This window comes from Dipteris shenzhenensis, chromosome 18 (genome assembly GCF_047967505.1).
Source record: "Dipteris shenzhenensis isolate YYH24624 ecotype China chromosome 18, Dip_SZ_1.0, whole genome shotgun sequence".
In the NCBI taxonomy this organism is placed as follows: Eukaryota; Viridiplantae; Streptophyta; class Polypodiopsida; order Gleicheniales; family Dipteridaceae; genus Dipteris; species Dipteris shenzhenensis.
In genome coordinates this window covers 55,092,835-55,120,392 of record NC_141613.1, presented here as the reverse complement: position 1 = coordinate 55,120,392, position 27,558 = coordinate 55,092,835, and the positions used below count along the sequence as shown (strand labels likewise).

Genomic DNA, 27,558 nt, shown 5'->3' with positions numbered 1-27,558 from the left:
TTTAATTTGCGAAGATCATTTTGATGGATGATATGAACCGCATAAGCGCAAGAATCCTGTTCAGAGGAGGTGAGCTGCCTATAAGAGCTGATTACATCCATTTATTGCTTGTGAGATTGAGCCCATTTCAGCTTAAGCCTGAGGTTTTCCATGTAACTTCGTCCATAATCTTGAATAACAGCCTGCAAGCCATGGACCTCTCTCACACACACACACACACATTTTTGTCACACACACACACATCGACAAATGCATAAGACCCGACTAAAAAGACAGCGAATGTACCTTGTTGATCATGCTGGCCAGATATCCCCCTTTGTTTCTGATCTCGGAAAACTTTGCTGAACCAAACTGTGAGCAAAACCAATGTCAAAGTCATAAAGTGGCAACATCCTCCCCTTTCCTAGGCCCAATTCCTGTTCAATAATCATGACTTAATACCAGTCTTATTATGATTATACCGTAAGCCAAAAAAACTCCGAATTACTCAAAAAGATATGTAAATACAAATAATCCATTCATGTAGTTATTAAATTTGCAATCAGTTTTAACCCGTAAATTTTCATCTAATCTTTGCGATTGAACTCACCAAGAGCCTATTCCTTTGAAGAGATCCCATCTAGTATGCAGGCCCCCAGGAACTATGCACATGATCCATGCTTACAACGTTATGTACCATTATATATCTTGGTTAAATGGAATTAATTCAGAATTTGCAAAAAATCCAATTGGATCTCATTGCTCAATGGAACCTTTTATGGATTATAAGCTCTAGACTAAGGCATTTCGGATGCTTATCATGACATTTCTATACAAGCTGCACTTGGCTATATAGAAATCACTACTTTACTAATTTCTTAAAGCATTCATCCCAATTCATTGTCTTGACCTGGATTTTCATGGTAGGATCCTCCTCCCATTGACATTTATACCGTTACATGTAAATACATTAAGTTAGCACTGAACAGAACATGTGACAAGTTATCTAACTTAACTTATCAGAAACTAATAGAACTCTAATGAAATATTTCTAATGAGTTACACTTTGATGCTGAAGATGCCTTTTCTGTAGCAATTTTCTCTGTGCTCATCAATTTGTGGAATGTGTTGGGAAAAATCACTTCCTAGCATTGAAGTCCGGTTTTATTGATCCCTAAGGATCACAGGTTATCTTCATGACCTAACACCTTATCTAGATCATGTCAAACTCCAAAAGTATGTTTTCTTGAGCTCTAATTAAGTTTGTGGATGATCAATTTAGCTTACAATATCGGATCTCATGTGTTTTTCTCCACATTCCTGTTGACACCTCAATTAGTAGATGCAACAGAAAATGTTTCTGTTCTAAGGGGTGAGATATCAAGGCTCCAAATATAAAGTCATCATGCTGCTTCCAATTGTATTAGGTGGTTGGAACCTGTTTCTTTGTTCAATGTTCCAAATAAAGTTCGTCGCTGTTGCATAATTGAACAGTTGATTCTGTTCTATTAGCAACTCGAAGGAAATGTACCTCACTTCCAGGAAAGTTCAAGCGCAAATTACTACGTATCAGAGAAACAGCTTTCTACAAACGTACAGTGCTTACTCATGCAGCATTCTTTCTGCAAGTAAGGTACTACAAGCAAAGCACCGCTGCAAATCAGAGCTTCCCTTGAAATTTTCCCATAAGCCTAAGGATTTGGAAGGATACCTTTTAAGCATTCCTTTCACATAAATCAAGGCGCTTTGATCTGCAATGTGTACTTAACAAACCCTCACCCCAATCCTCCAAAACAGCAAGAAATCAGAGTTTAAATTAAGAGAAAACCGTACCTTGTCCAAGACTGCCACTGCAGATGACTCAGTCAGATCTCTAAGGCCTTCAAGCACATGAATGTCCATCTACAAAAAAATATGCCCAGGAATCAAAGTACGAGAGCTACAAAACCTATGTCGCAGTATGAGATCGTTACTTGATTTTGAACTAACTATAAACATTAGCATGGCCTTGGTTACAAGTGATACATATGAACAACTTGACATTAAAAAGAGTACCTCTTGTTGATTTATATTCCCTCTCTGATACAGCTGTAGTAGTTTTTCAGTGACTAAAGGTGACAAACCAAGTGATGCTAGTCCATACGCATCAACGGTCTGCAACCACAATCCCATCAAGTTCCTTTAATAAGGACAATCTGACCAATTTATCTCTGATTTGATACAACTGTAGAAGTTTTTAGGGGACAAGCGAAGTGATACTAGCCTATAGGCATTAAAGGTCTACACGCACAATCCCATCCAAGTTAATTTGTCGTCCTTTCATAAGCACATGCAAACCAAATGACGGCACTTATCTCCAGGCATATGCACCATTTTAAAACAGGCGATATCTAGTATACAGAACCTAGCATATATGGTAACACAAAGGTTCATAACAGTAGCGAGCATCTTCATATTTTTTCCTAGTATCTAAGCAAAGGGCTTTTTCAAGGAAGGATTGTGTTCCATGTTGCACCCTTTATTTGCCTTGAGAGCCCGCTTTTCCCTCCAACCTCCCATTGTTCCTTGCCTCCGCTTTACCTCAGTCATCCAATGCAGTCACTATCCACCCTCTAATGCAGTGTCCCAGGAAATGAACCTCCTTTTGAACAATAGCCCCCCTAAAGTGAGCAGTGTATACCAGATTCCATCCGTTGGATAATATGGCACTCTCCAATGAAAGGAATAGCAATAATATGGACAATAAATAGCCTGAAGCCCTCAGAGAATATATAATAGTCCCCAGTAAAAGAACCTAAAACCCCTTTTTTTCGTGATTCCAGTTTAGACCTGCAACTTCTTTAGACCTGTCAGAAAACACATTGATGGCTGCAAAATACCATGCCACAAACCACAAAACACTTAAGACTTATAATAGAAACAGCCAAGTTTCTGAGATCTATATACAAGGCGAGGAATCTTTGTCACTAGGTAGTCTGTGTAGTCCCCAAATGCAGTGGAAATTGGACCATATCCACCCAGATCAGCTGGTACAGTCTTTGCCTGCAGTCCGTCCTTCCCAGATCCAATCTGCTCGGATCCTTCCCTGCTTCTTTTTTTGGATTTATCTGCTGGTTTGGCAACTGAAACCTGCGCTTTGCACATCCACGAGACAAAAAAGAATCATACCATTACTCCCAACTACAAACAATTTCAGTCAAAACCATAGCACCAAACCTAAGGGCAGGATAAAACACTCAGAATCAAGAAGCCTACAAAGATAAAATAAATATTAAAGCAGAGAAGGCAGAAATAGTGTATACCTGAAGTTTGATCTTAGGCCCCTTATCAGGTCCATCAACATTCTTGCCATTAAGCTCGTTGATTGCTGCATCAAGATCCTACAAGAGTAATACAAAAAAATATATTATTAGGCCATTACAACTTCACACGAGTAAGCGAAATGAGTAAAAAGGATAGTAAATGTCTTAGAAACACTCATTGCATGTCAACTAGTACTCATGATGAAAGTTATGTTCCATAACGCATGAACAGAAGCTTTACTTACAGAACGTTGGAAAAAATGTACAAAGCCAACAGGGACATTACTTCTCCTGGAAATGGCCACCCTTTCAAGCTACACCATATTTTGGCCAGCAATATCAAAAATCAAACTATTATTGCAATTTACTGATTATTTGAGGCCTCATAAAATTTTTGAATGATATGATAAAGCAAGTTTTCCCCAGGGAAAACCCATCAGACGTGCTAATGATATGGTCATATATCTATACCTTTCCAAACGGTTCAAAAATCTTTCTCAGATAATCTTCCTTCACATTGCTTGGAAGATTGCCAACAAATGCTACTTTAAGCTGAAACAAGATAGGGGAACCAAGATCCTTTAGCACATAATTTTAAACTCCAAAATATGATGCAGAACTGGTTTGATTTACGCTATAAAAATTTGACAAAGCTATAAAAATTTGGCAAATGGAATTACAAGAGACCAAATATATAAGAGACTGTCTGTCTACCTTAGCCATTTCATCAGGATCAGGCTCTGATTCACTTTCAGCCCAGTCAACAGCAGGACGCCATTTACCTCCCAAAGAAAAATCTGCCCTGTTTCCTACTCGATGTGCACGCGCTGCTGCCTATGATGGAATCGTTCATGGGACAAGATCAGATGGCTATTATTATAACTCAAGGGATACTTAAAAAATAAAGAGATTACTGACTTGACTACAAATTTTTTTAAAGTATATTGCTTCACATGCTTGGAGAAAAAAATTCCGATTGATATGTATACATCCAGATGAATCCAGGAACATGTCCAAAACTCGTGCTCAGAAACAAAACAGACAGTGCAGCTCCGACAGATCGTTATGTCACCCACTTTGCAAAACTTAGAATCAAGTTGCAAAGTTTTGCATGTACACTTTTTTGCATGGATTGTGGCATGACATCAAGAAGTATGTCCATAATTATGATATAGTACTTATGATTATGCTTTCAATAATTCACAAAGCTTTAAAACAATAATTAAGAAGGTCCAAAAGACAAGGCACAATCATCGTTATGGTCTAGTACTACTTATGACTATGCTTTCATTCCACAAAGCTTTAAAATGATGATTAAGGGATAAGGTCCAAAAGGCACTCAAATTCTTCCTCCTTGCACATTAACGGAATTCAAGCGATTACAACAAACCAAACCAAAGTCATATTGTGCACCTCCCCAATTGGGCTTGCCCCTAATACATCAGGAGGACAAAGCCCATCAAGATCCACAATAGCAGCCCTTGAACGAGCACTACCGTCATAGAAGGACTGAGAATGGAGTTCAAGACTAAAAGGGTCATCATTCAAGTTCATGGCTCAATGGGTCAAGCTCACACTCAACCATACTCTAATTTATACACTATCAATCAACACATTCTTCAATCACTATATAGATGTACATGTGTGTGTATACGCGCGCACACATGTTTGTATATATGTATGAATTTATTCATGTATGAGCATGCACATACACACTTGCATACAAACACACGCCCTATGCGAATGTAGGTCTTCCACAAAGGAAGCTTCACATACATTCAAGTATGAAGTTATTTATGCATAAGCCTGCAGATACATAGGTATGTACGTATGCATTTACATTCACATACTATGCGAAGAAAACAGAGGGCATGTGTATATACATTATATGCAAGTGATTGTACATATACTACAAATGACCAAAGCGCACAACCATGGCACTCATTAATGGTTAGCGCTTTGCATGCAAATAATAATCTATGGACTAATCCTAGTCGTTGTGGGTGTCCCCACCAAGAAAAAATATGCACATAAAACAACTTATTCTACGGTTGATCGTAGTCAACCCTTCTAGCCGTAATTAAGGCCTTTGATCGAGGGTCAAGGCGCCTTAATTAATGCTTGAACTCTCTGACCGGAGTCGGAAATAATCTAGGTTGACCAGAGTCACCTTGCTTTGGCCCAAGCCAAGTCTTGTTGACCAAAGTCAACACTTTCTGAGCGTAGTCAGCGGTTCTTTGATTAACCGCAGTTAACCCTCTTGGTGTAAGCCAAGTCTTCCTAACCGAGGGTAAGTATCTTTCACTGAAGTCAAAACTTTCACCAATAAAGATAACTTTTTGAACATATATATAAATCAAAGACTCTTTAATTATGATCAAATAAATGGTCAATTGGAACTTTGACTTTGGAGTATTTACAACTTGGTGACCCCTAAAAACTATTCTAACATAGAATAACAAATCAAATACTATGATTAGAAAATAAAATATTAGAAATGGGGTTTTCAGCTTTTCATAGCTTTTTCAGCCTGCTTTTGATGCTTCCTCATTTTTTTTGTAGCTTTCTGCTTTCACCCAAGGTATATATAAAGTTTGGGCTCAGTTCTGAGCAATCACCATTGCACTCTCTACACATTTGCGCTCCAGTCATCATGATGGCTTGAATTTTGATTAGTTTGAGGTGGCTTATTAAGATGGCTCATGATTATTTGGATGGCACCACCAGGCCTCCAAACACCCTGCTAGCTCAAATTTTGATTAATTTTAGGTGGCTTATTAAGATCGCTCATGATTATTTGGATGGCACCACCGGACTCCAATCACTACGGTGCATCATGCAAGCCCGGTAGCTGTAGGAGCTAGGTGGCTATTTAATTGGCTACAAGCCCACTGGCTAAAAGGTAGTGAGATTAAGCCATCACGCTTAATCCTAATCAAGCTCTAAGGGCCACTTCTGTCCAACTTGATGAATTGCTGAAATTTATGCTTCAGCCTACCTTTCTTTTTTTTTTAACGCACAAGTCGAGTCAAGGGGCAAGTATTCTTCGCGTACTTCACTTTTATCAATCACAACACTTTCTTTACACGCTGTTTTTCTTGCATTCAGTTCCGTTTTTTGACTTTCAAGCTACCAGAAAGTGATTTTCAGATTTCGTTTTTCACTATTAGGCTTTCTAAAACTGATTTTATTTATATTGAACATGTTCCCTTCGATTTTCAAAGGTTCTAACCTCGTTTACGTTCGAAAACGTTGTTGTGGGCTAAGTGTTCCAGAGTCTAAGATTTCTATACTAACCCTAACGGGTGGAATCTGAGTATCCTATGTCTCAAGCATAAGTGGGACCACATCTCGTACCAGGCCAAGAGCTGCCAATGGTTACTTTCACTGATGATTGTTAGTCGTATGTATATCGTATGTACATCTGAGTCTCAGTTTCAAAAGGAAGATCATTGTCACAGTTCTATATTTGAGTCTTGGTCTAGAAATCCGGATTTCCCAGAGAGGCTTTTGTCAAAAGATATGTACTACCATTGTGGTAAGGCTAAGTATCATTGAATATATAAAAACACAACTGGGTTTACCAAGTAGGGGGGAGCAACGTCATTCTCATGCCGGTGTACTTGTCTCTATCTCTTTTTATTTTCCTGTTGTTATGTGGTGTGAATGCATTTAAGTTGTGGTATTTTTATATGGAATTCATAGAAGTTATAAAATTATAAGTTTATTAAGTTATTCGACTGAAAATCACGCTTCTATATAAGCACTACTCCCAGACACAAAATTATGTAATACCTTGAGAAAATAAGAAAAAAGAATGTTGAGAAAGAATGCACTTCAACTCTGGACTTTGAAAATGAATTTCAATCACTACTTCCACGTCCATTTTGTAGACCCTCTGGAGAAAAGAGAGAGTGACTTTTTGGTTGCAATCCGGCCATCAGACGATGAAATGTTGGGCACACTTTTTTTTCTCATTTCTCGCCATGTGTCATGCATAAGTAACAAAAAATACGCACCAGAGTGCTTGAGTGTCTTCGATGGACACCGTAATTTCTACATTCCCTAACCTCGCTCGCATTAAGGCTCGTGCAAAGTTTACATTCAGCCTTTGGAACTAGGCATTAGAGTGTGCTTTAGTGTCTATGTCAATGTAGCTACGTAGGTGGGGCACTTGTGCCAATTGTGTATTTGGATTTGTCTTTTGTAAGGATCACTTGAACTTTGGGAAGGAAATCACATTTGGTTTTAATTGTGTGTGACATCAACAATAATGTCAGGGAGATTCCCTCCACTTACATCATATATGATGCATGTGTGTGTGGAAGATAAGATAGCCCTTGCCTACTTATACTTCGCTAACAATAAATCAGAATCATTTACGTGCCTAATCCCATATTCAACATTTTGGCTCTCTCTCTCTCTCTCTCTCTCTCTCTCTCTCTCTCATCCGTAACTCTCCCGTCCGTACAACCCCATTCGTATCTCTCTGTCCGTACTTCTCCGTCCGTAAAGCCCGTCAGCAGCCCCACCACCTATCAGCCCTTCACCTCAGCTAGCAATTACCTCAGCTAACAGCAAACACACTAACCGCTACACCCCCAACCAAACCCGGGGGTAAGGTTCAGCTAGGGGGTTCAACAGACAACAAATTATGGACTGGCCTACCCTCTCCTCCAAGTCCCCCTCAACTCCTTCAACTTCCATCAAGACTCCGTACTCTACAGTTGCAGCCATGACACCCTCTCCTTATGCACTGAATTACCAACAAGAAGGCTCAAAAGGACCCATCCTTGGGCAACAGGATCAGATTTTTTATCTACAGTAGGCAGTGAGAGAGCTACATTTGGAACTAGCAGAAGTAAAGGCTTGACTTCACATTTTAGAAGGGCAAGGTAAGCAGGCAGTAATCGATGAGGCTGTAAAATCTTGTAAGGATTCCCCCCCTACCCCGCAACTAGTCTCTACAGTCACAGATCTTGTTCACATTGAAGTACAAATTGCTAAGAAGGAAGTGATTGTGGAAGTGGACACCAAAGCAAGTAAGTGTGATATTCAAGCAGAGATTAAAGAATACGAACCTAGAAGCGATAACGCGCTGAAGATTAGAATAGGGGGACTCTCAGAAGATTGGTACAAAGAGGAGGACACATATAGTGAAATATTGACAAAGATCAAAGGAAGCTTGCCCAACATTGAATGGGTGGATGATGATGAGCAGGATGATGACGATGACTCCAGGCCAACTTCTATTATGCACTATAAAGGTCATGCAATCCTTACTTTGAAGTCAAAAGATATGCAGATCAAGCTCCTTCGACAATCTTACAAGCTGAAGGATACCAAATTATGGATAGCAGAAGAGCTTACACAGGCTCAACTCAAGAATAAGGCAACTGAATTAGCCTGCCAGAAAGGATGGAAAATGGGCAGTTTACTCTGAAGGCGTAGCTCTAATCAAATAGTTTAAATCAAAACCAAAAGACTCTTAGTCTTAAACTGACGTATGGCTGTTTACGCTTTCATACTATTATGTAGGTACTCTAAAATAATGTGGGTTGCTTTTGCACTCCTTGGGAGCTGCCATGTGCCCTTCCTAAAGCAGATGTACTAGAGGGTTTCTTGCTGTCCCATAGACCTTTTGGTCTCCAATGGACGTTAATAGACTCTCTCTCTCTCTCTCTCTCTCTCTCTCTCTCTCTCTCCATAATCGAGGATTTGACACCACTACACATTGAGGAGCGACGAGTTCTTCTGCAGCAACGGGATGTTGCCCACAAGGAGGGGAAATGGGCCGTGGTCCGAGATGGTAGGTTGTTGACCGGCACCCGTTGGGCTCCCACCTGTATCCCCTAGGGGGACGGGGCCTATGAGACTCAGGTTTTCGAGACCCTAGATTGCACCATTTGGAACTGTAATGGTACCTTATGGTCAAACCCGAGGAGCTTCTCGGAGTCTTATACAGGACGAGACATAGTCTTTTACACGGAGACACACCAGAGCCCAGAGCGTCCACTACCGATAGTCAGTGGCTACACATAGGAGTCGGCCTTCAGGGATGAGACGAGGGATACAGGAGGAGTCCGAGGATCAGGCGGGGTCGCAATATTGTACAGGTCTTCCCTCGGTGGAGCCATCTCCATTGAGAGGAAGGACGCACTCCCGATTCATGTGGATCCGGATCTGACGCACAGACACCCGTGACCTTTTCATAGCAATATGCTACTTCCCGCCAGACACATCCCACTTCGCCAGAGTGGCACGAAAGGAGGGTGAGACATCGCCACATGCACCCTTACATCATGATATCCCAGACATTTCAGCCCGCGGGAAAGTTCTCCTTGTTGGAGACTTCAACGCCAGGACGAGCACGCGCCAGGCACCACTCTTGGACTTCCGAGACGACTCTATCATGCTACCAGACATGGACCTAGATGGAGCAGGTATGACCAGGACCTCATCGGACCGACATGGGCTTGTTACACCATATGGACACGCGCTCCTTGATCTGGGCAGGATGCATGATCTCATCATCTACAACCGGCTTGACCTATGGCCCTCCTCAGGTAGCTTTACTTGCTTCCCACACAGGGGGGGCACTAATGTAGTAGATTACATCATGGGATCCCCTACCTTCACTTCATGACTCCCTCCAGGAGCTGATCACACATACCTATTCTTCACTATCGCCACCCCACGCTTAGCCACACCACACACATCACATAGGAAGCATGACACCTACCACGACATACACTTTGATCACAACCTCTCACCGGCCTACTTTGGACGCCTAAACAGACTCCTAACCTACATCGATCACATACCACTCATAGAGGACCGTGCTGCCCTGATAAGTCGCACACTCCACAAGGCTGCCCTCCAAATCTTTCCCCACACCACACGGTCCACTAGACCACCACCTCTTGGTTCTGTACCCTGCAACAATTGGTACGATGCGGAGTGCAAGGCTTATCGCCGACAGCTCCGACTTGAAACCAAATGTCACCTCCCGAACACACCAGACACGGTACGCAAGTACCGACGTCTCATATGTCGGAAGTAGCAGGCATTTCTTCGTCGACATGAGGACGAGCTGCTGCACATCTTGTACAGCAACAACTCTAAGGATTTTTTACGGAGATTCCTTGAGCGTAGGTCTCCATCACCCCTCACCAACACGAGAGTCTGGCACACGTATGCACACCATCTTTATGATGTCCCACACCAGCCCACTCCAGATCTCACACACGTCGCCCCACCACTTGCACGTTGTTCACCAAAGGGGGAGTCAAGGACGCGACATTGAAACTGCACAATGGCCGAGCTAAGGATCACGAGGGGCTATGCACTGAGCTTATCGCATATGGGATCGACACGTTAGCCCCGATCCTAGCAAAGTTATTCAATGACGCTATTTGCCTTGGCTTCCCCGGCACCTGGATACTCAACACCATCACCTCCATCCACAAGGCAGGGGATCCCATGGACCCGAGTAACTACAGGACTATCATGATTGGACATGTGATGTCCAAGATCTATGTAGCTGTATTGGATGTGTTGGTCAGCCTGTTCGCAGAGATGAGAGGGCTCAGAGCAGAGGGTCAGGCCGGTTTCATGCGAGACCATGGGACTATGGATCACATACTCACACTCAGGAGTATCATTGAGGAGGCTAGATCACGGAAGGAGAGGTTATATTGCTGCTTTGTGGATTTCTGCAAAGCCTTTGACACAGTACCTCGAGCTCGTCTCATCACACGCCTACAAACGGATTTGATCAGGAGATCATCTGGGCAGTCATGGCACTGTATGAGAGTCTCAGGCCGAGTTCGGACAGGCGCACCTTGGACAGATGAAATCTTGAGTACCATAGGAGTTAAACAAGGTTGTCCCTTATCACCAGAGGGGAAGACAAGTGAAAGGGAGAGCAAGAGAGTGAGAGTGAGAGAGAGTGACACTCTAGTGCGGGTGTGAAGTGAGAGTGAGCCACACCACAAACTCAGTTGTGTTTTTATTAGGATTAGGTTTACCCTAAGACAGTCATAGGTGTCCTATCTTTAATTCTTTAATTAAGGGTTGGCAATGTGCCTTTACCCCCAACAACCTCCCACCTAAAGGCCAATGTGCCTAAAGGGGAGAAAAGAATAAAAATTACAGCAATATACAGTTACTGTATACAAGACCATAAAGTAAGAATGGTCTCATCCTAATCCCATGATGTGGCGGCAATGTGCAAACCGCTCTGTAGGCAAGCTCTTAGTGAGCAAATCTGCAGGATTATCAACAGTATGTACTTTCACAAGCTCAAGTCGCTTGTCTTCAAGTACCTCCCTGATGAAATGATATTTCACTTCTATGTGCTTGGTCTTCTGATGAAAGACCGGATTCTTTGCCAACATGATAGCACTCTGACTATCACAATGCAAAACTGGCATGTCACCTGTAATGCCCAAATCTCCCACCAGCCGAGTAAGCCATATTGCTTCCTTGCAAGCCTCAGTGGCTGCAACATATTCAGCTTCTGTGGTTGACAGTGCAACGCATTTCTGCAACCGAGACACCCATGATATAGCACCTCCTGCAAATGTGAAAATATAACCGGTAGTAGACTTCCGGTTATCTGCATTCCCTGCATAGTCTGAATCTGTAAAACCATGCACCAATGCATCTTGCCTACCATAGCATATGCACAAGTCTTTGGTACCTTTGAGATACCTCAAGACACCTTTCACTGCTTCCCAATGCCGCTTGCCTGGATTTGCCATATACCTGCTGATGACTCCCACCGCAAAAGCAATATCCGGACGAGTGGCAACCATGGCATACATCAAAGATCCAACTGCAGATGCATACGGAACCTTGGCCATTTCAGCCTTATCATCATCTGATCTGGGGCTGTCCTTACTGCTGAGTTTTAAATGTGGAGGCAACGGGGTACTAATGGACTTCCCCCCCTCCATTTGAAACCTCTGCAGTACTTTGTCAATATACTCTTTCTGTGACAGAAATAAAAGTCCCTTGGACCTGTCACGAGTAATACGCATGCCAAGAATATGATTTGCATCACCCAAGTCTTTCATGTCAAAAGACTTATGCAGTTGTTTCTTCAAAGCACTAATCTCATGCTGAGATTTACTGGCAATAAGCATGTCATCCACATATAGAATGAGTAGCATCAAACTGCCATCCTTTGCCCGTTTGGTGTACAAGCAATGATCGGTCTCACACCGATGATACCCTTGGGACTGCATGAAGGCATCAAACTTCTTGTACCATTCCCTTGGCGCCTGCTTGAGTCCATACAAGCTCCTCTTGAGCTTACACACAAGCTGTTCTTTCCCTTTAACAGCATATCCCTCTGGCTGACTCATATAGATCTCATCATGAAGATCTCCGTGAAGAAAAGCTGTCTTCACATCCATCTGACATAAATCCATGTCATCATGAGCAACAAGAGCTAACACTGCTCTCAAAGTAGTCATCTTGACTACAGGGGAAAAAATCTCATCAAAGTCAATGCCCTTTTCCTGCTTAAATCCCTTGGCAACCAATCTGGCCTTATACCGAGGTAAAGCATTTGAATCCACTTTGACTTTGTAAACCCACTTGCATGGCAAAACCTTTCTGCCTGCAGGTAGCTGCACCAAGTCCCATGTATCATTCTGAAGTAGGGAGTCCATTTCTGACTGCATGGCTTTCTCCCACTTCTTTTTCTCTGTTCTTCCCATAGCTTCCTTGAAGCTGGAAGGCTCACCACAATCAGTCAGCATGATAAAATCAGCCACATTATTGGCTCCTGGAACAAACCTGGCAGGAGGCCGTTGTGCACGGTGCTCCTCCTCACAAAATGTTCCGGATTAGGCTGCTGTCCAGCCTGTTCTTCATGCATGACGGGTGGCTGTACCACCATATCTGGCTGTTCTACAGCCCCATCTGTTGGCACATCCAGTGGTGCATCATTGGCAAAATTATCTGGCTGATTTTCAGCCTGTATACCCTCTTGAACAGGGTGATCTGCAGCAGGCTGTTGCTGCATATAAATGGGCATTCTTTGCTGTCCAACATCATCATAAATAACCCTCCTGTATTCCACAGGTTGCACAGGTTCCTTGTGTACACTATCTTCTTTAAAGATGACATCATTGCTGCGTATAATCTTCCGTTTAACGGGATCCCATAACCTGTACCCCATTTCACCTTCGTCACCATAACCCATAAAGATGCATCTGATAGACTTTGGATCCAGTTTGGTGCGTAGATCTTTGCGTACATGAGCAAAGCACTCGCAGCCAAATACACGTAAGTGCTTATATGAGGGAGGCTTGCCAGACCACACCTCCTCTGGCACTTTCAACTCCAAAGCCTTATTTGGTGACCTGTTAATAATGTGAACTACTGTTTGCACGGCTTCTGCCCAAAAGCCATGGGGTAATGCAGCATAAGACAACATACATCGAACCTTCTCCTGAATAGTTCGATTCATCCGCTCACTTGCACCATTTTGAGATGCATTATGAGGGGCTGTGAGTTCCTGTTTGATGCCCTTAGCTTGGCAAAACTGCACAAAAGCATGTGACACATACTCACCCCCATTATCGGCTCTGAGGCATTTCAGCCTACGACCTGTCCGATTCTCAACCTGAGCGACAAACCTCTTGAAAGCATCTAAGGCATCTCCCTTATGCTTCAAGAAATAGACCCACACCTTACGTGTGGCATCATCAATGAAAGTAATAAAATATTTTGCACCCCCTAGTGATAACTGTGGCATCTCACACAAATCAGTGTGCACTAAATCAAGTGGTGCTCTATTCTGGGGAGTTCTCCTCCTATGAGGAGTCACAGAATGCTTGCCAAAAATACAATGATCACAAGTAGGCAAATCTGAAAAAGAAAGAGGCGGCTGATAACCCAAACGTGACAGTTCTTGCATTCCTTTCACAGACATGTGTCCCAACCGGCTATGCCACAATGAAACCTTTGGCAGCTCGGTTATGGCAACAACATGATTACCCACACTGGAAACATAAAGAGGGTACAAGGTATCACTCTTAAAACCCTCAGCCACTACAGTCTGGCCATCAGTAATCACCCATTTGGAATCCCCAAATGTGGTGTGGTAACCACTGTCATCTAATAAGCCAGTGCTAATCAGATTTTTCTTGATTTGCGGCACATGGCGAACGCCATCAAGCATAAATGACTGTCCATCAGGAAGTACTATCTGTATACTGCTAATCCCTGCAATCTGACATGCATAGTTGTTCCCAAGATGAACAACTCCATGAGTACCTGTGTAGGAAGTAAACCACTCCCTATGAGGAGTAACATGAAAAGAGGCACCTGAATCCAAGAGCCAGGTGTGCATGTCATGGCCATCAATAACCAAAGCATGTGCTATTACAGCAGAAGAGCATAAAACATCATGTATGTCACTGTCACTGTCCTCTGCTGCAACATTCACTGCATCCAAGTCATCTGCCTTGGCCTTGCCTTTGCCTTTGCTTGCATTTCCTGCATCCTTTGTTTCAGCCTTCTTGGCTTTCTGATCCCGTATGAACTTGAAGCACTTCGACTTCACATGTCCCTTCTTGCCACAATAAAAGCATTCAATGTCCTTTTTGCCACGGGACTGACTGCGGGATTTGGACTTACTAGCAGATCTCCCCTTCTGCTGAGTCCTGCCTCTGTCCTGTACCTGCAAAGCATTTGAAGACTTGCTGCCCGCATTATTCTTCCTGCTCATCTCCTCCATAAGGAGAGAGCTCTCTACATCAGCATAAATAAGAGTGGCATTCGAGTTTGACAGGGTGGTCTTGAAAGTGTCCCAACTCTCAGGGAGGGTACACAGCAAGAAAGTAGCCTTGAACTCCTCATCAAGGTTCAACCCCTGTGCAATCAGCTGTGTAAAGATAGCATTGAACTCACTCAAGTGTGAGGTCATAGCTGTACCTTCCTTCATGCGAAGATCAACCAGCTTCTTCAGCCAATAAACCTTACTGGCTGAGCTCTTTTGGGCATATAATTCTTCTAGTCTTTGCCATAGACCATAAGAGGTCTTTTCAGCCTGTACATTGAACACAAGAGTGTCTGAAATAGTGAGCATGATAGCTGCCCTCGCGGACAAATCAAGCTCTTCCCAGTCATCAGCTGCCATATCAGATGGCTTGACACCCTTCACCCTTATGGGCTTAGCAATCTTCTTTAACAGAAGTACATTCAAGCACTGTTCTGCCCATAATGCATAGTTATGTGCTCCTTCCAGTTTCTTTATGTTTAGAATTGAAGAATCACCTCCTCCTGATGCCATATCAGATGAGGAAAGTACCTGACTCCCTGGAAGTAAAAGAGGCTGAATAAAGGTTCTGATTTCTCAGAAAAGGCCTGCTCTATTCTAGAGCCAGAAGCACTCTCAATGGTGCTGTTTTTTACTGTCAGTAAAATCTGCAGCAAAACAGTAAATGTCCCTGCAACTACTGTACCTTCTGACAAACTGTTCTGAGCTCAGAGAGGCATAAAAAACAGTAATTTCAGACTGCTGCTGCTGCTCAACAAGTGCTTAACAGTGCACAATCATCTGACAAAACCACCAACACTGCTGTAAACACTGCTGTACTGACTGTACTGATCACTTCTCCCACCTCAGATGAGGTATTGCACTGAGTTAAATTGCAGAAACCACTTGACTAACACCCCAAAAAAAAAACAGTAAATGATCCTTCAGCCTGTTACAAAACCTGCAACAGTAAATGGGATAAATCCCAAGCAATCACCCTTATACCAAGGGAAGAAAATGCATCTGAAGATCTCTGTCGGTAACCCAAGTGCTATCAAACAAAGTCTGGGCAAAAGCCCCTTGATCTGACAACTGAATCAAGTGAAGGACACCTCAACACTGAGGTAGCATGCAATATGAAAACTCTCTGACACTTGTACCTGACAATGTGCAATGCATAGACTGCCCCTGTGTACTCAGTAACAACACAAATCACAAAGTACAGACACCAAGAAGAAAATCTTTTGAGCACTGTCAACGATGGGCAGTTAGGGACCGAGTAAACTCGATGCGCCCTGACCAAACGTGGCTCAACTGAGATTTTCAAAGTGTGTACAAAGAATGTGACCTGCAACAAATGTCACCAAATGCACTGCGGAAATAAAGCAAATGTGTGCTCCCTGGCTACACACTGCCTCAAGGCATATACTGCAAACACATCCAGGCAAAAGCCCTTTGATAAGGTCACCCAAAACTAAGAATTGCACTCAGTAAATGCATAGAAGCTCCTGCTGTACTTCTGTCCTCGCAGCAGCACGCTTCCCCAAAAAAAAAAAAAGAGTTGAGTCTTTGCAGCAAAACAAACAAGTTCGCTATACTTCTGTACCCTGCTGTCGACGCCAACCTTGCTGTACCTGCAGGTGGATGAAGGACCGTCGTCCGTACAGTTGTACGGCAGTCCGTATGACTGCTGTGGAATAGCTGCGCCGAGCAGCTGTGGAGCTGCCTGATACAGTATCGCAACCCGACGACGCCCTGATCTGCTGCCCCTGCGCCCTCACAATGCCTCGAGAGGCTTAGCAGCTGCTATGCAGCTGCTGGCTGCTAGCTAGATGCGGCGCCTCGAGCTGCAGCTAGCAGCTCCTGTGCAAGAAGACCCGCGACCAACGACCACCATCGTGACCACGCCCGTGACCGCGATCTGGCCTGCGCCCGCGCTGTCGCTCTGCTCGCCGCCGCCTGCGCACTGTTCGTCACCGCCTGCGCTGTCACAGTCCGTCCGTACAGTTGTACGGACGACGTACGGCCGTACGGATCTGGCCGTACGTCCGTACGGAAAGGGATAGGCAAGGAAGAGGGGGCTTGGGAGAGGGGGCTCTGATACCAGTTTGAGAGGGGAAGACAAGTGAAAGGGAGAGCAAGAGAGTGAGAGTGAGAGAGAGTGACACTCTAGTGCGGGTGTGAAGTGAGAGTGAGCCACACCACAAACTCAGTTGTGTTTTTATTAGGATTAGGTTTACCCTATGACTGTCTTAAGACAGTCATCGGTGTCCTATCTTTAATTCTTTAATTAAGGGTTGGCAATGTGCCTTTACCCCCAACACTGAGCTTATCGCATATGGGATCGACACGTTAGCCCCGATCCTAGCAAAGTTATTCAATGACGCTATTTGCCTTGGCTTCCCCGGCACCTGGATACTCAACACCATCACCTCCATCCACAAGGCAGGGGATCCCATGGACCCGAGTAACTACAGGACTATCATGATTGGACATGTGATGTCCAAGATCTATGTAGCTGTATTGGATGTGTTGGTCAGCCTGTTCGCAGAGATGAGAGGGCTCAGAGCAGAGGGTCAGGCCGGTTTCATGCGAGACCATGGGACTATGGATCACATACTCACACTCAGGAGTATCATTGAGGAGGCTAGATCACGGAAGGAGAGGTTATATTGCTGCTTTGTGGATTTCTGCAAAGCCTTTGACACAGTACCTCGAGCTCGTCTCATCACACGCCTACAGACGGATTTGATCCGGAGATCATCTGGGCAGTCATGGCACTGTATGAGAGTCTCAGGCCGAGTTCGGACAGGCGCACCTTGGACAGATGAAATCTTGAGTACCATAGGAGTTAAACAAGGTTGTCCCTTATCACCGACCCTGTTTGGCCTCTACATCGATGAGCTTGAGACTTTCATGGGGGCGTTCGGAGGGACCAGTTGCTCACTTGCTGGGATCATCATCAGGATTCTTCTTTATGCGGATGATGTGGCACTCTTGTCGTCCACACCCGAGGGACTCCAGCGACACTCTGCAGGCTTTTTGTTTATCCCATGATTTGGAGGTCAACCTTGGCAAGACCAAGGTCATGATCTTTAACACCTCTCAAGCAAACATGCAACTGAAGCAGTTTACTTTTACTTTCGGTGGGTCACCAGTTGAGATCGTATCCTCATACACTTACTTGGGGGTCATCTTCTCCAACCTGATCTTCACGATGAGACCAGCGATGCAGACCAGACTGAGTAGGGGATACGCCTCACTGGCTCGGCTAGAGAGACAATGCTTCCACTCCCACTTCCACGACCCTCGGACCAAGGCTCTTCTCTTCGACTCCTTGGTCCGACCAGCCGGTATGTATGGCAACCCTTGTTGGGGGCCTGACATGTCAGAGATAGAGTGGACACAGGAGGAGCGCCTGCAGATCCTCATGCTCTCACGGATGATCCGGGGGAAACCGTCTGTACCACATCACATCATTCAAGCCAAGTTTGGTGCTTCTCCACTCCAGCTAGATGCAGCCTTTCAGACCATTATATATCTACACCGGGTTAGATCATATGGGGATTGCACATCAAGGAGACACAGGTTGCCATGGTTGGCTCTCAATTCCTCCATGAGGTTGGCAGCAGAGGGAGACGAGCAATGCTGGTATGCACACACTCACAGATGGTTTGTGAGACTAGGGTTCCACATCGATAGGATACCTCCTTTTCAATACAGTTTAGATGTCCCTCCAGTACTCCCACCCACCATCCCGATCGGGCCACACACAAGCCAGGTCATTCGTGAGGATCTCCTGCAGCTACACACCTTTAGGGCCTGGTTGGAGCCGAGGGAGCTTCCAGTGAAGCTGAGTTTCTACAGAGATTACTGTCTTTGTATTTCGGAGGAGGGATTCATCACACCACCGGGGTACACTGAGCTTCATATGCCTCACTCACTATGGATCTCCATTGGACAATTTCGGGTATCATCACACCACCTCCGCATAGAGAGCGGCAGAGCAGAGGGGATTCCTAGGGAGCATCGCTTATGCATATTGTGCGACTGTCAGGAGGTCGAGTCGGAGGAGCATTTTATTTTCAGGTGCCCAGTGTACTACGAGATCCGAGGTCGCTACCACTGTCTCTTTAAAGACAGCTCCGGGCTCCTTTCCAGATTCCTCGCCTACCTAGATCAGAGATGCCTCATGGCCTTCATTCATGAGGGGATCCGACACAGAGAGTACTTACTCAGGTGACGGGGCTTGGCCACATCATCAGACACCTCTCAGAGCAGGATCACAAAGTTCTTCTTATCGAGTGACATTGATCGTCCAGTCTCTAGCCGCAGACGTGACAGAGACCCCGACCCAACGACCGCAGCACGACACACGAGACATCGAGGGGACACACAGATCACTTTGGGGGACCTCCCGTCATTGTTTAGACCCGGGATACGTCCCACGGGAGTCACGGTGGCTCTGGTCTTGCATCGAGCCTCGTCTAGGAGACCGAGACGTAAAGCACCGCTTGGCGGGCACCAGCGTCCCATCACCGGCTATGCACCAACTAGGGCGACATGACATACGGAGGATTCCGCTCCGCTCCAGTCCTTTTCTTTTCATTGTTACATCCAGATGTATTTGATTTGATTATGTATGATCAGACTTAGGATTCAACATGGGTGATGATGCTCGTTTCAGTAGCTCCACCCTTACTGTGATTTGTATCAGATTTTCTTTCAGTCTCATAGACCCATCGGTCTTCCGAAGACTCTAATAAAAATTCTTTCTTTCTTTCTCTCTCTCTCTCTCTCTCTCTCTCTCTCCCCCCCCCCCCTTGTTACTTACCTTTCAATCATGGCCGATTTTCTATCCCCGTAGTCAGCTACACTTGTGTCGTTCTCTCTTTTTTTCAACGGGCATCTAGGTAACTATCATCATCGCGATATACCACAAACTAGAGTAAGCTATGTACTTAGCCATCCTGTAGATCCACTCACATACAAGGGATGAAAGGCTTGCTGTCTAGTTGATATCTATACACATGCAGACGCACGCGCACGCTAAGGCTTTTGCTTTCCTCCATTTCGTCTCCTCGATCGCTAATCCCAAAGTGCATGCAGCACACACTATGGCCTCCCACCTGACACCAACCTCTAACTTTGTCTAGTCAACGAAAGGTCTCTTCTAGCCTCAAGCTTTCCACAACCATAGTCAAGGTGAAACCTGTCCAGAAACTCTAAAAAGAATATGTAATCAACTTTGAAAACCTAAAACGAATCACTTCTATTAAAACACAGCTTGGATTCTTAATTCGCACCAATTGGATGCCAATCATAGTAGCAGAACACAACTCGCAGCAAAGAATCTCAATTCACAGCGCTCCAAGTCTAGAACAGATTCGCTGCAAATACTCTCTAGGAGAGATTTCGAATTTCAGGAATAATAGGGAAGAACAGCATCTAATAGCATCATCTGACAAGGAGCATCAGAAAATTTCTATTGGGAATCAAAACAAACTAAGAGGGGGAGAGAGAGAACAAAGAAGACGCATTAGGGACCAGAAATAAGGGCTTGTCCCCCCGGAAGGTCTTGATTGCAATAGAAATCTTTTTACAACTAGCTCATGGACTAGGTATTCACATGCCCCTCTTTTTCCTTACAGGTAAAACACTTTGCTTTCGTAGTTAAACTATTATGGAGTAAAACTAACCTTTCTCTTGGGAAGAACAGCATCTAATAGCATGATCTGACAAGGAGCAGCAGAAAATTTCTATTGGGAATCAAAACAAACTAAGAGGGAGAGAGAGAGAACAAAGAACACGCATTAGGGACCAGAAATAAGGGCTTGTCCCCTTGGAAGGTCTTTATTGCAATAGAAATCTTTTTACAACTAGCTCACGGACTAGGCAGTCACATGCCCCTCCTTTTCCTTCCAGGTAAAACCCTTTGCTTCCGTACTTAAACTATTATGGAGTAAAACTAACTTTCTCTTCCAAGGGCTTTGTGTCCCCCTCGGCTTCTTTAGCTACAACTTCATCTTCGAAGAAGGAGCCAAAAAATGACAGAAACACTTGGCCAATGAAAACCAGTGCCATATAACTAATACTTGAGCATATCATACTTTATAGACTTCTCATTCATGAGGAGTGTCTTCTTGGAACAAATTCAAGACGGTAATGCACTGACAAAGGAGCCATATAAGACAGAAACACTTGGCCAATGAAAACCAGTGCCATGTGACTAATACTTGAGCCTATCATACTTTATAGACTTCTCATTCATGAGAAGTGTCTTCTTGGAACAAATTCAAAACATACAAGGGATACCTAGCCTTAGATATTGTAAAAGTTATTTCTCGGAGCCTTTCTTTGTCTTCTTTCCTTGAGATACTTCTCAAGTCTTCCCAACTGGAGTGATTTGCATATATACTCCATACTAATACTCGTCCAAGTAGTGTGAACCTCATCTTGCAATTGCTTTGAAAAAAAAATTCTTTGCAAGTTCTTAGATTCCATTCACTGCCTAAGGCTTTCTTTTCAACAAGATGTTCTCCTTGCCAAGCACTTACCGTGCCTAGTAGGTGAAAACTTAATCTTGGATGGATCCTGAAACTTCTCCGTCGAAAGAGTATGTTACTAATTGATAAACTCTAAAATTGTGTCACTACGGCTAAATTAATCCATGAGAGACCATAAGAATTATTGTAAGTTGGGCCCAAAAAAGGAAAATGTACAAGGATAAAATCATGGAAAAAGATACTTGGCCGATGATGACCATATGAAATCGTCATATAAAGAGCTGGTACTCGAGCATATCATGCTCCGTAATAACAAAGCAACTTAACTGAATATCATAACTGAAATCCTCTGAAATGAGATCACAGAAAACATATGACCTGTCGTAATGGAGTAAAACCATTTTTATGACTTGTTAGAATCATTATCACATTCTAGGCAGTGGCCAATGTATTGTAATAAGTAGGTTAGGGGCACTTTTCCCTCTTTGAGATTTTTCCCCTAACCACAGTCTAATCCCTAACTATGGTTAGTGGATAAGATAAGGTTTTGTCACTTAGACAAAACCCCTCACTTCTCTTTTGTACTCACTTCATTTCACTCCACTATTCAGTACACTTATGTTCAGCTCACTCTCTCTCTCACTCTTGCTCTCCCTTTGTTCACATTTGGTATCAGAGCACCACAAGCTCTTGGACCAGCTCCTTCTGCTTAAGCTCCTAGCTCCTGTTCACCGCTTTAGCTCCCTGCCCGAGACCCTGTCGTCCGTACGAGATCTGCCGCCATCCATACATCAGTACAGATTCCGTACCTGCGCATCAGGTCATACGATCCCGCCATACTGCTGCAGTTTCGCCATACCGCTTCCATTGTCCATACAGTCTCTGTCATCTACACCGTACAGCCCGTACAATTGTTTCCATACAGTTGCAGATCTGTGACATTTATTGTTGACCATACACCGTACAGTTCTGGTCAGCTGCAGCAGTCCGTACACTTGCTCATTTTTGCTTGAAGCATTATTGCTGTGAAGCCATTGTTTGGCTATGGGTTGAAGAAGGCATTTCTGTGTATCAGGTGTTGAGCACATTTGGGGCTTTGGTAGACAAATTGGAAATTTGGGGCTTTTTACAGCAAGAGACTTGAAATTTGAGTGACATTTGCTCAATTTCACCCCAAAATTTGGGGCTTTTGGTTGTGAACTGCAATTTCAAGCATTTTTGGGGGTTTCAACTAATTTGTCCTCTTTTGGATGCAATTTCCCTGAAGAAATTGGGGCTTTTGACATTCGGTTGCAATTTGGCAGTTGAAAGACCATTTGGGAGGTTTGCAAGCAGTTTTGGACTCAATGTGAGTCAATTTGCAGTCTTTTGCCACTTTTTGCAGATTTTTTGGCATTTGCAGAGCAATGTGGTGCATTTCGAGCCTTTGATAGGCTGTGACAGTATTTGTCACTGTGGGCACATTTTCTTTGGCAAACTTTGGTTGTGCATTTTGCATCCCAGGAAGGAATTGTACTTGTTCAGTTTGCTGTGTTTTTGAGTTTATCGAGCAAAAATGGCTCAGAACAACCCCAATGAGGTGTTTGGAGTCCTCACACAGGAGGATAAGTTGGATGGCACCAACTACTCCTTGAGGAGTTTTATGGTTCGCAACATCTTGGTTAGCAGACATCTTTGGGATTATGTCAATGGAGATGAAGCAACACCAGATTCTGTGGCTACACCTATCACTCCTACAGCTGGAGGCAAGAGACCTCAAAAGCAGCTTGGGAGATATTAGAGAGTATGTTTGCAGCAAGAAATGATGCCAGAGTTTCCTTCCTGAAGAGAGAGCTATCTCATATGCATATGGATGAGGGAGATTCCATGAATACTCACCTCACAAAGCTTCAGGATTTGAGGGAGTAGTTGCTGAATATTGATGAAGTTATTCGGGATTCAGAGATGATTACCACCGCTCTGAATTCTCTTCCTAAGTCCTATCTTGGTTTCCACACCTCACTAAATTTGTCATTGAGGGGGGGCAGCAATCCTCTCTCTTTTTACGAGTTCGTAGGACTTCTGTTGCAAGAAGAGCAGACACGAAGAAATATGGCAACACGGGCTGGCGAGCATGCCATGCTTTCTAAGTTTAAGCCCAAGGGAAAAGGGCAGCAAAAGCAACATGCCAATCAGCCCGCACATCCGCATAAAGCTAATTCAAGATAGCCCTCTTATAAGGCTAAGGGTGATGCAGATAAGCCTAAAAAGAAGGGCATTTGTCACTACTGCAAGAAGCCAGGTCATTATATTGGTGAATGCAAGAAGCGCATAGCTAAAGAAAAGAAAAGGGATTCACGTCTGGCTATGTCAGATGCATCAGCTCCTCATGCACATGATGGGGGAGATGTTACAGCCAACTTTGTGGAAGAGCACTACGCCTTTTTGTCTTGCATTTCAAATTTTTCAGTGGGTAGTTTAGATACTACAGTCACTATTGATGATGATCCATATGCTTTTTTGACTTGCAGTTATGATCCTTCAAAGGATGCATGCTCTCTCAGTGTCAATGAGACACTGAATACTTGGTATTTTGATAGTGGTGCTTCCAAGCACATCACTTCTAAGAAGAGCCGTTTTGCATCTCTGCATCCTCCACCTACTAAAAAGAAGGTGACTTGTGCAAATAATTCTTTTTATTCAGTGTGTGGAGTGGGGGACATCATCCTCACATCCACTGATGGCACAAATTTCAGAATTTCAGATATTCTCTCTGTGCCAGGTATAACGAAGAATTTGCTTTCAGGTTATATTCGATGATGCTAAGTGTGTAATCAGAGACAAAGAGAATGACTATGCTTTGATGTTGTCTGGCACTTTGTACCGGGGTCTTTTTCAGCTTGACATATATGAGAAAAGATCCGATCTTGCACTTTCAGTGAGCACTCCCACTGCTGCGATGCAGAATGCGGAGTTATGGCATATGGGCACATGAGCTATGGCAGCTTAATGACACTTCAGAAGCATGCTATGGTTGATGCATTGCCTCCTTTGGAATCACCTCCTCCTCATGCATGTGAAGGTTGCATCCTTGACAAGATGCATAGATTTCCTTTTAAGAAGGATGGTGTAGTGAGAGCTACACGTAAATTACAGCTCATTCACAGTGATGTCTGCGGTCCCCTGAAGACACCTCCTTTTGGTGGTTATCTGTATTATGTTACATTCATAGATGACTTCACCAATTACACTTGGGTCTATGGTCTTAGGGCAAAATCAGAAGTGCTTATGATTTCAAACACTTTGTAGCTATGGTTGAGAATGAGACAAGACTCAAGGTACAAACACTTCACACAGATAGAGGGGGGGAAGTTTTTATGAAATATAATTTATAAAAATACACTATTATATATAATAATTTATATAAAATACAATGATTTTAAACGTTTCTAGACGAAACGCTTGTCAAAATCTCGAAACGTTTCTTGTGACACGGATTGGATGCATGCCATGCACAATGAATTGCAGTCCATTGAGAAAAATCAGACTTGGGATGTTGTGGATTTGCCACCAGGTAAGCATGCCATTGGTACCAAGTGGGTTTTTAAAGTGAAAAGGAAGCCAGATGGGTCCATTGACAGGTACAAGGCAAGGCTGGTTGCCAAAGGCTATGCACAGCAGAAGGGCATAGATCATGAGGAGACTTTTGCTCCTACATCTCGGATGACCACCATAAGGTCGGTTATTGCCATGTTTGCAAATTTTGTTTGGAATGTCCATCAGTTGGACATCAAAACAGCTTTCCTTGATGGGGACTTTAAGGAAGAGGTTTATGTCAAACAACCTCCTGGATTTGAACTTTCTGGCAATGCACTTCAGGTTTGCAAGCTTAACAAAGCTTTATATGGGCTGAAACAAGCCCCGCATGCATGGTATGCCAAGATTGACGCATTCCTGGCAAGTAAGGGTTTACATAATAGTCCCACAGAAAGCACCCTCTACATCAAGAAGGATGGGGGGGATATTTTGGTCATCATTCTTTATGTAGATGAGATGCTGCTCACAGGGTCAAATGAGGAAATAATTACAGATTTCAAAGCTGAGTTGAAAGCTGAATTTGACATGACATGTTAAATTTTTACTTGGGGATCCAGTTTATACAAGACAAGCGTGGCATCGTTATGTCTCAATCCAAGTATGTGCAGAAGCTCTTGGATAGGTTCAACATGCATGATTGCAAGCCTATAGCCACTCCCATGGAGCCGGGGCTAAAGCTTACTATGTATGATGCAAGTGAATCAGTGGATGTTACACATTACAACCAGACTGTTGGATGCCTCATTTATTTGTGCAATACTAGCCCGATATTCAGTATGCAGTATCTCAGGTGAGCCGATATATGCACAGCCCAAAGACAACACATTGGCAGGCTGTAAAACGCATCTTCCGTTATTTGCAAGGCACAAAGTCTTATGGCTTGATGTGTCCCAAGGGGAGTGACTTGCAAATGCATGCTTACAGTGACTCAGATTGGGCTGGAAACTATGACACCACGCAGTCCACTAGCGGTAATTGTTTCTGTTTGGGCAAAGCTTGCATTTCTCGGCTGAACAAGAAACAATCTACAGTGGCTACTTCCTCATGTGAAGCTGAGTACACGGCAGCTTTCACAACAACAGTTGAATGTGTTTGGCTGCGTCGTTTGTTTGCCGATTTTCATCTCTTATTGGAGGGTCCTTCTCCAATTCTCACTAACAATGAGAGTGTTATAGCAGTGGCAAAGAATCCTATGTTTCATGCTCGCACGAAGCACATTGAGATTCATTATAATTATGTCAGAGAGACGTTGCATGCAGGGGAGATCAGTATGATCTATGTGTCAACACATGACAATAATGCAGACATCTTTACCAAAGCACTTCCACATGAGAAGTTTGAGGCATTTCACGGTGCCCTAAATTTATCTCCTTTTGGTGATTGATCATTTCCTTGTACATCACATTGGCACTACAAAGGGGTGTTAAAATTATTGGCATATTCTAATTTCTAGGCAATGGCCAATGTAATTGATAAGTGAGTTAGGGGCACTTTTCCCTCACTCGGAAGTTTTTCCCCGTAACCACAGTCTAATCCCTAACTACGGTTAGTGGATAAGATAGGGTTTTGTCACTTAGAAAAAACCCTCACTTGTCTTTTGTACTCACTTCATTTCAGTCCACTATTCAATATACTTATGTTCAGCTCACTCTCTCTCTCTCACTCTTGCTCTCCTTTTGTTCACATGACTGTCAACATGATTAATCTTAGAACATGCTACCCTCAAGTGGGGTGTGAACTTGATTCCAAAAGTGTGAAATTCTTCAAGCCATGCTTGAATCATAAATATTCTTAATCAAGAAGACAACACACTTCTCTTCCTTAGCATATCCATGCTTACTCTGCAAATACCTCTTCATGACAGGCATCCGATCATCCATATCACAGAAATTAAATACATAGCTCCATACATCTTTGGCATATATCTAGATGAATCCAAGAACATGCCCAAACTCATCCTCTAAAGAAACAACATAGTGCAATTTCAATCTCATGATAGCCACTCATAAGGCTGAAAACCATAAACTCCGTCACGCATAAAAAGAACTAGCTACTATGACATCCCCACCGACATCATCAGCGTCCAACAATGGATGTAGACAATAGTAAAAACATATGCTCTCACACATATAAATCCACACACCACAAGGAGGTCCCATTGTGAGCATCCATATATGCAAAGGTCTTTGTATTGAGTTTCTATCGGTACTCCAGAGGAGGAGGGTAGACTAGCACTAAAACTTGATTATATTTGCTGTGTCCAATGCTTGGGTTGTGTCCCATCAAAAAATTCTTTCAAAAGTCCATGGAAGTATAACTTTGATAAATAATAAACCAAGTGTGTATTACTCTTCTTTTCCTGAAATAAACAAGGAAACAACACACAAATATTTAGGGCTGAGAGACATAGAAATAACTA

The 27,558-nt window shown here is 43.5% G+C and overlaps 1 protein-coding gene across 4 annotated transcripts in view; it reads right to left on the bottom strand.

Moving 5' to 3' along the window:
* LOC147891442 (uncharacterized) overlaps positions 1–27,558 on the bottom strand; it is a 109,012-nt gene that overhangs the window by 53,438 nt on the left and 28,016 nt on the right. For all 4 annotated transcript variants that reach the window (XM_087389704.1, XM_087389705.1, XM_087389702.1 and 1 more), the window contains 8 exons: positions 3,996–4,115; positions 3,753–3,833; positions 3,527–3,595; positions 3,282–3,359; positions 2,926–3,108; positions 2,035–2,133; positions 1,813–1,881; positions 286–351 (listed from right to left, as the gene is read on the bottom strand). In XM_087389704.1, coding sequence (XP_087245830.1) covers positions 286–351; positions 1,813–1,881; positions 2,035–2,133; positions 2,926–3,108; positions 3,282–3,359; positions 3,527–3,595; positions 3,753–3,833; positions 3,996–4,115 — 765 coding nt within the window. The remainder of the gene's footprint in view (positions 1–285; positions 352–1,812; positions 1,882–2,034; positions 2,134–2,925; positions 3,109–3,281; positions 3,360–3,526; positions 3,596–3,752; positions 3,834–3,995; positions 4,116–27,558) is intronic.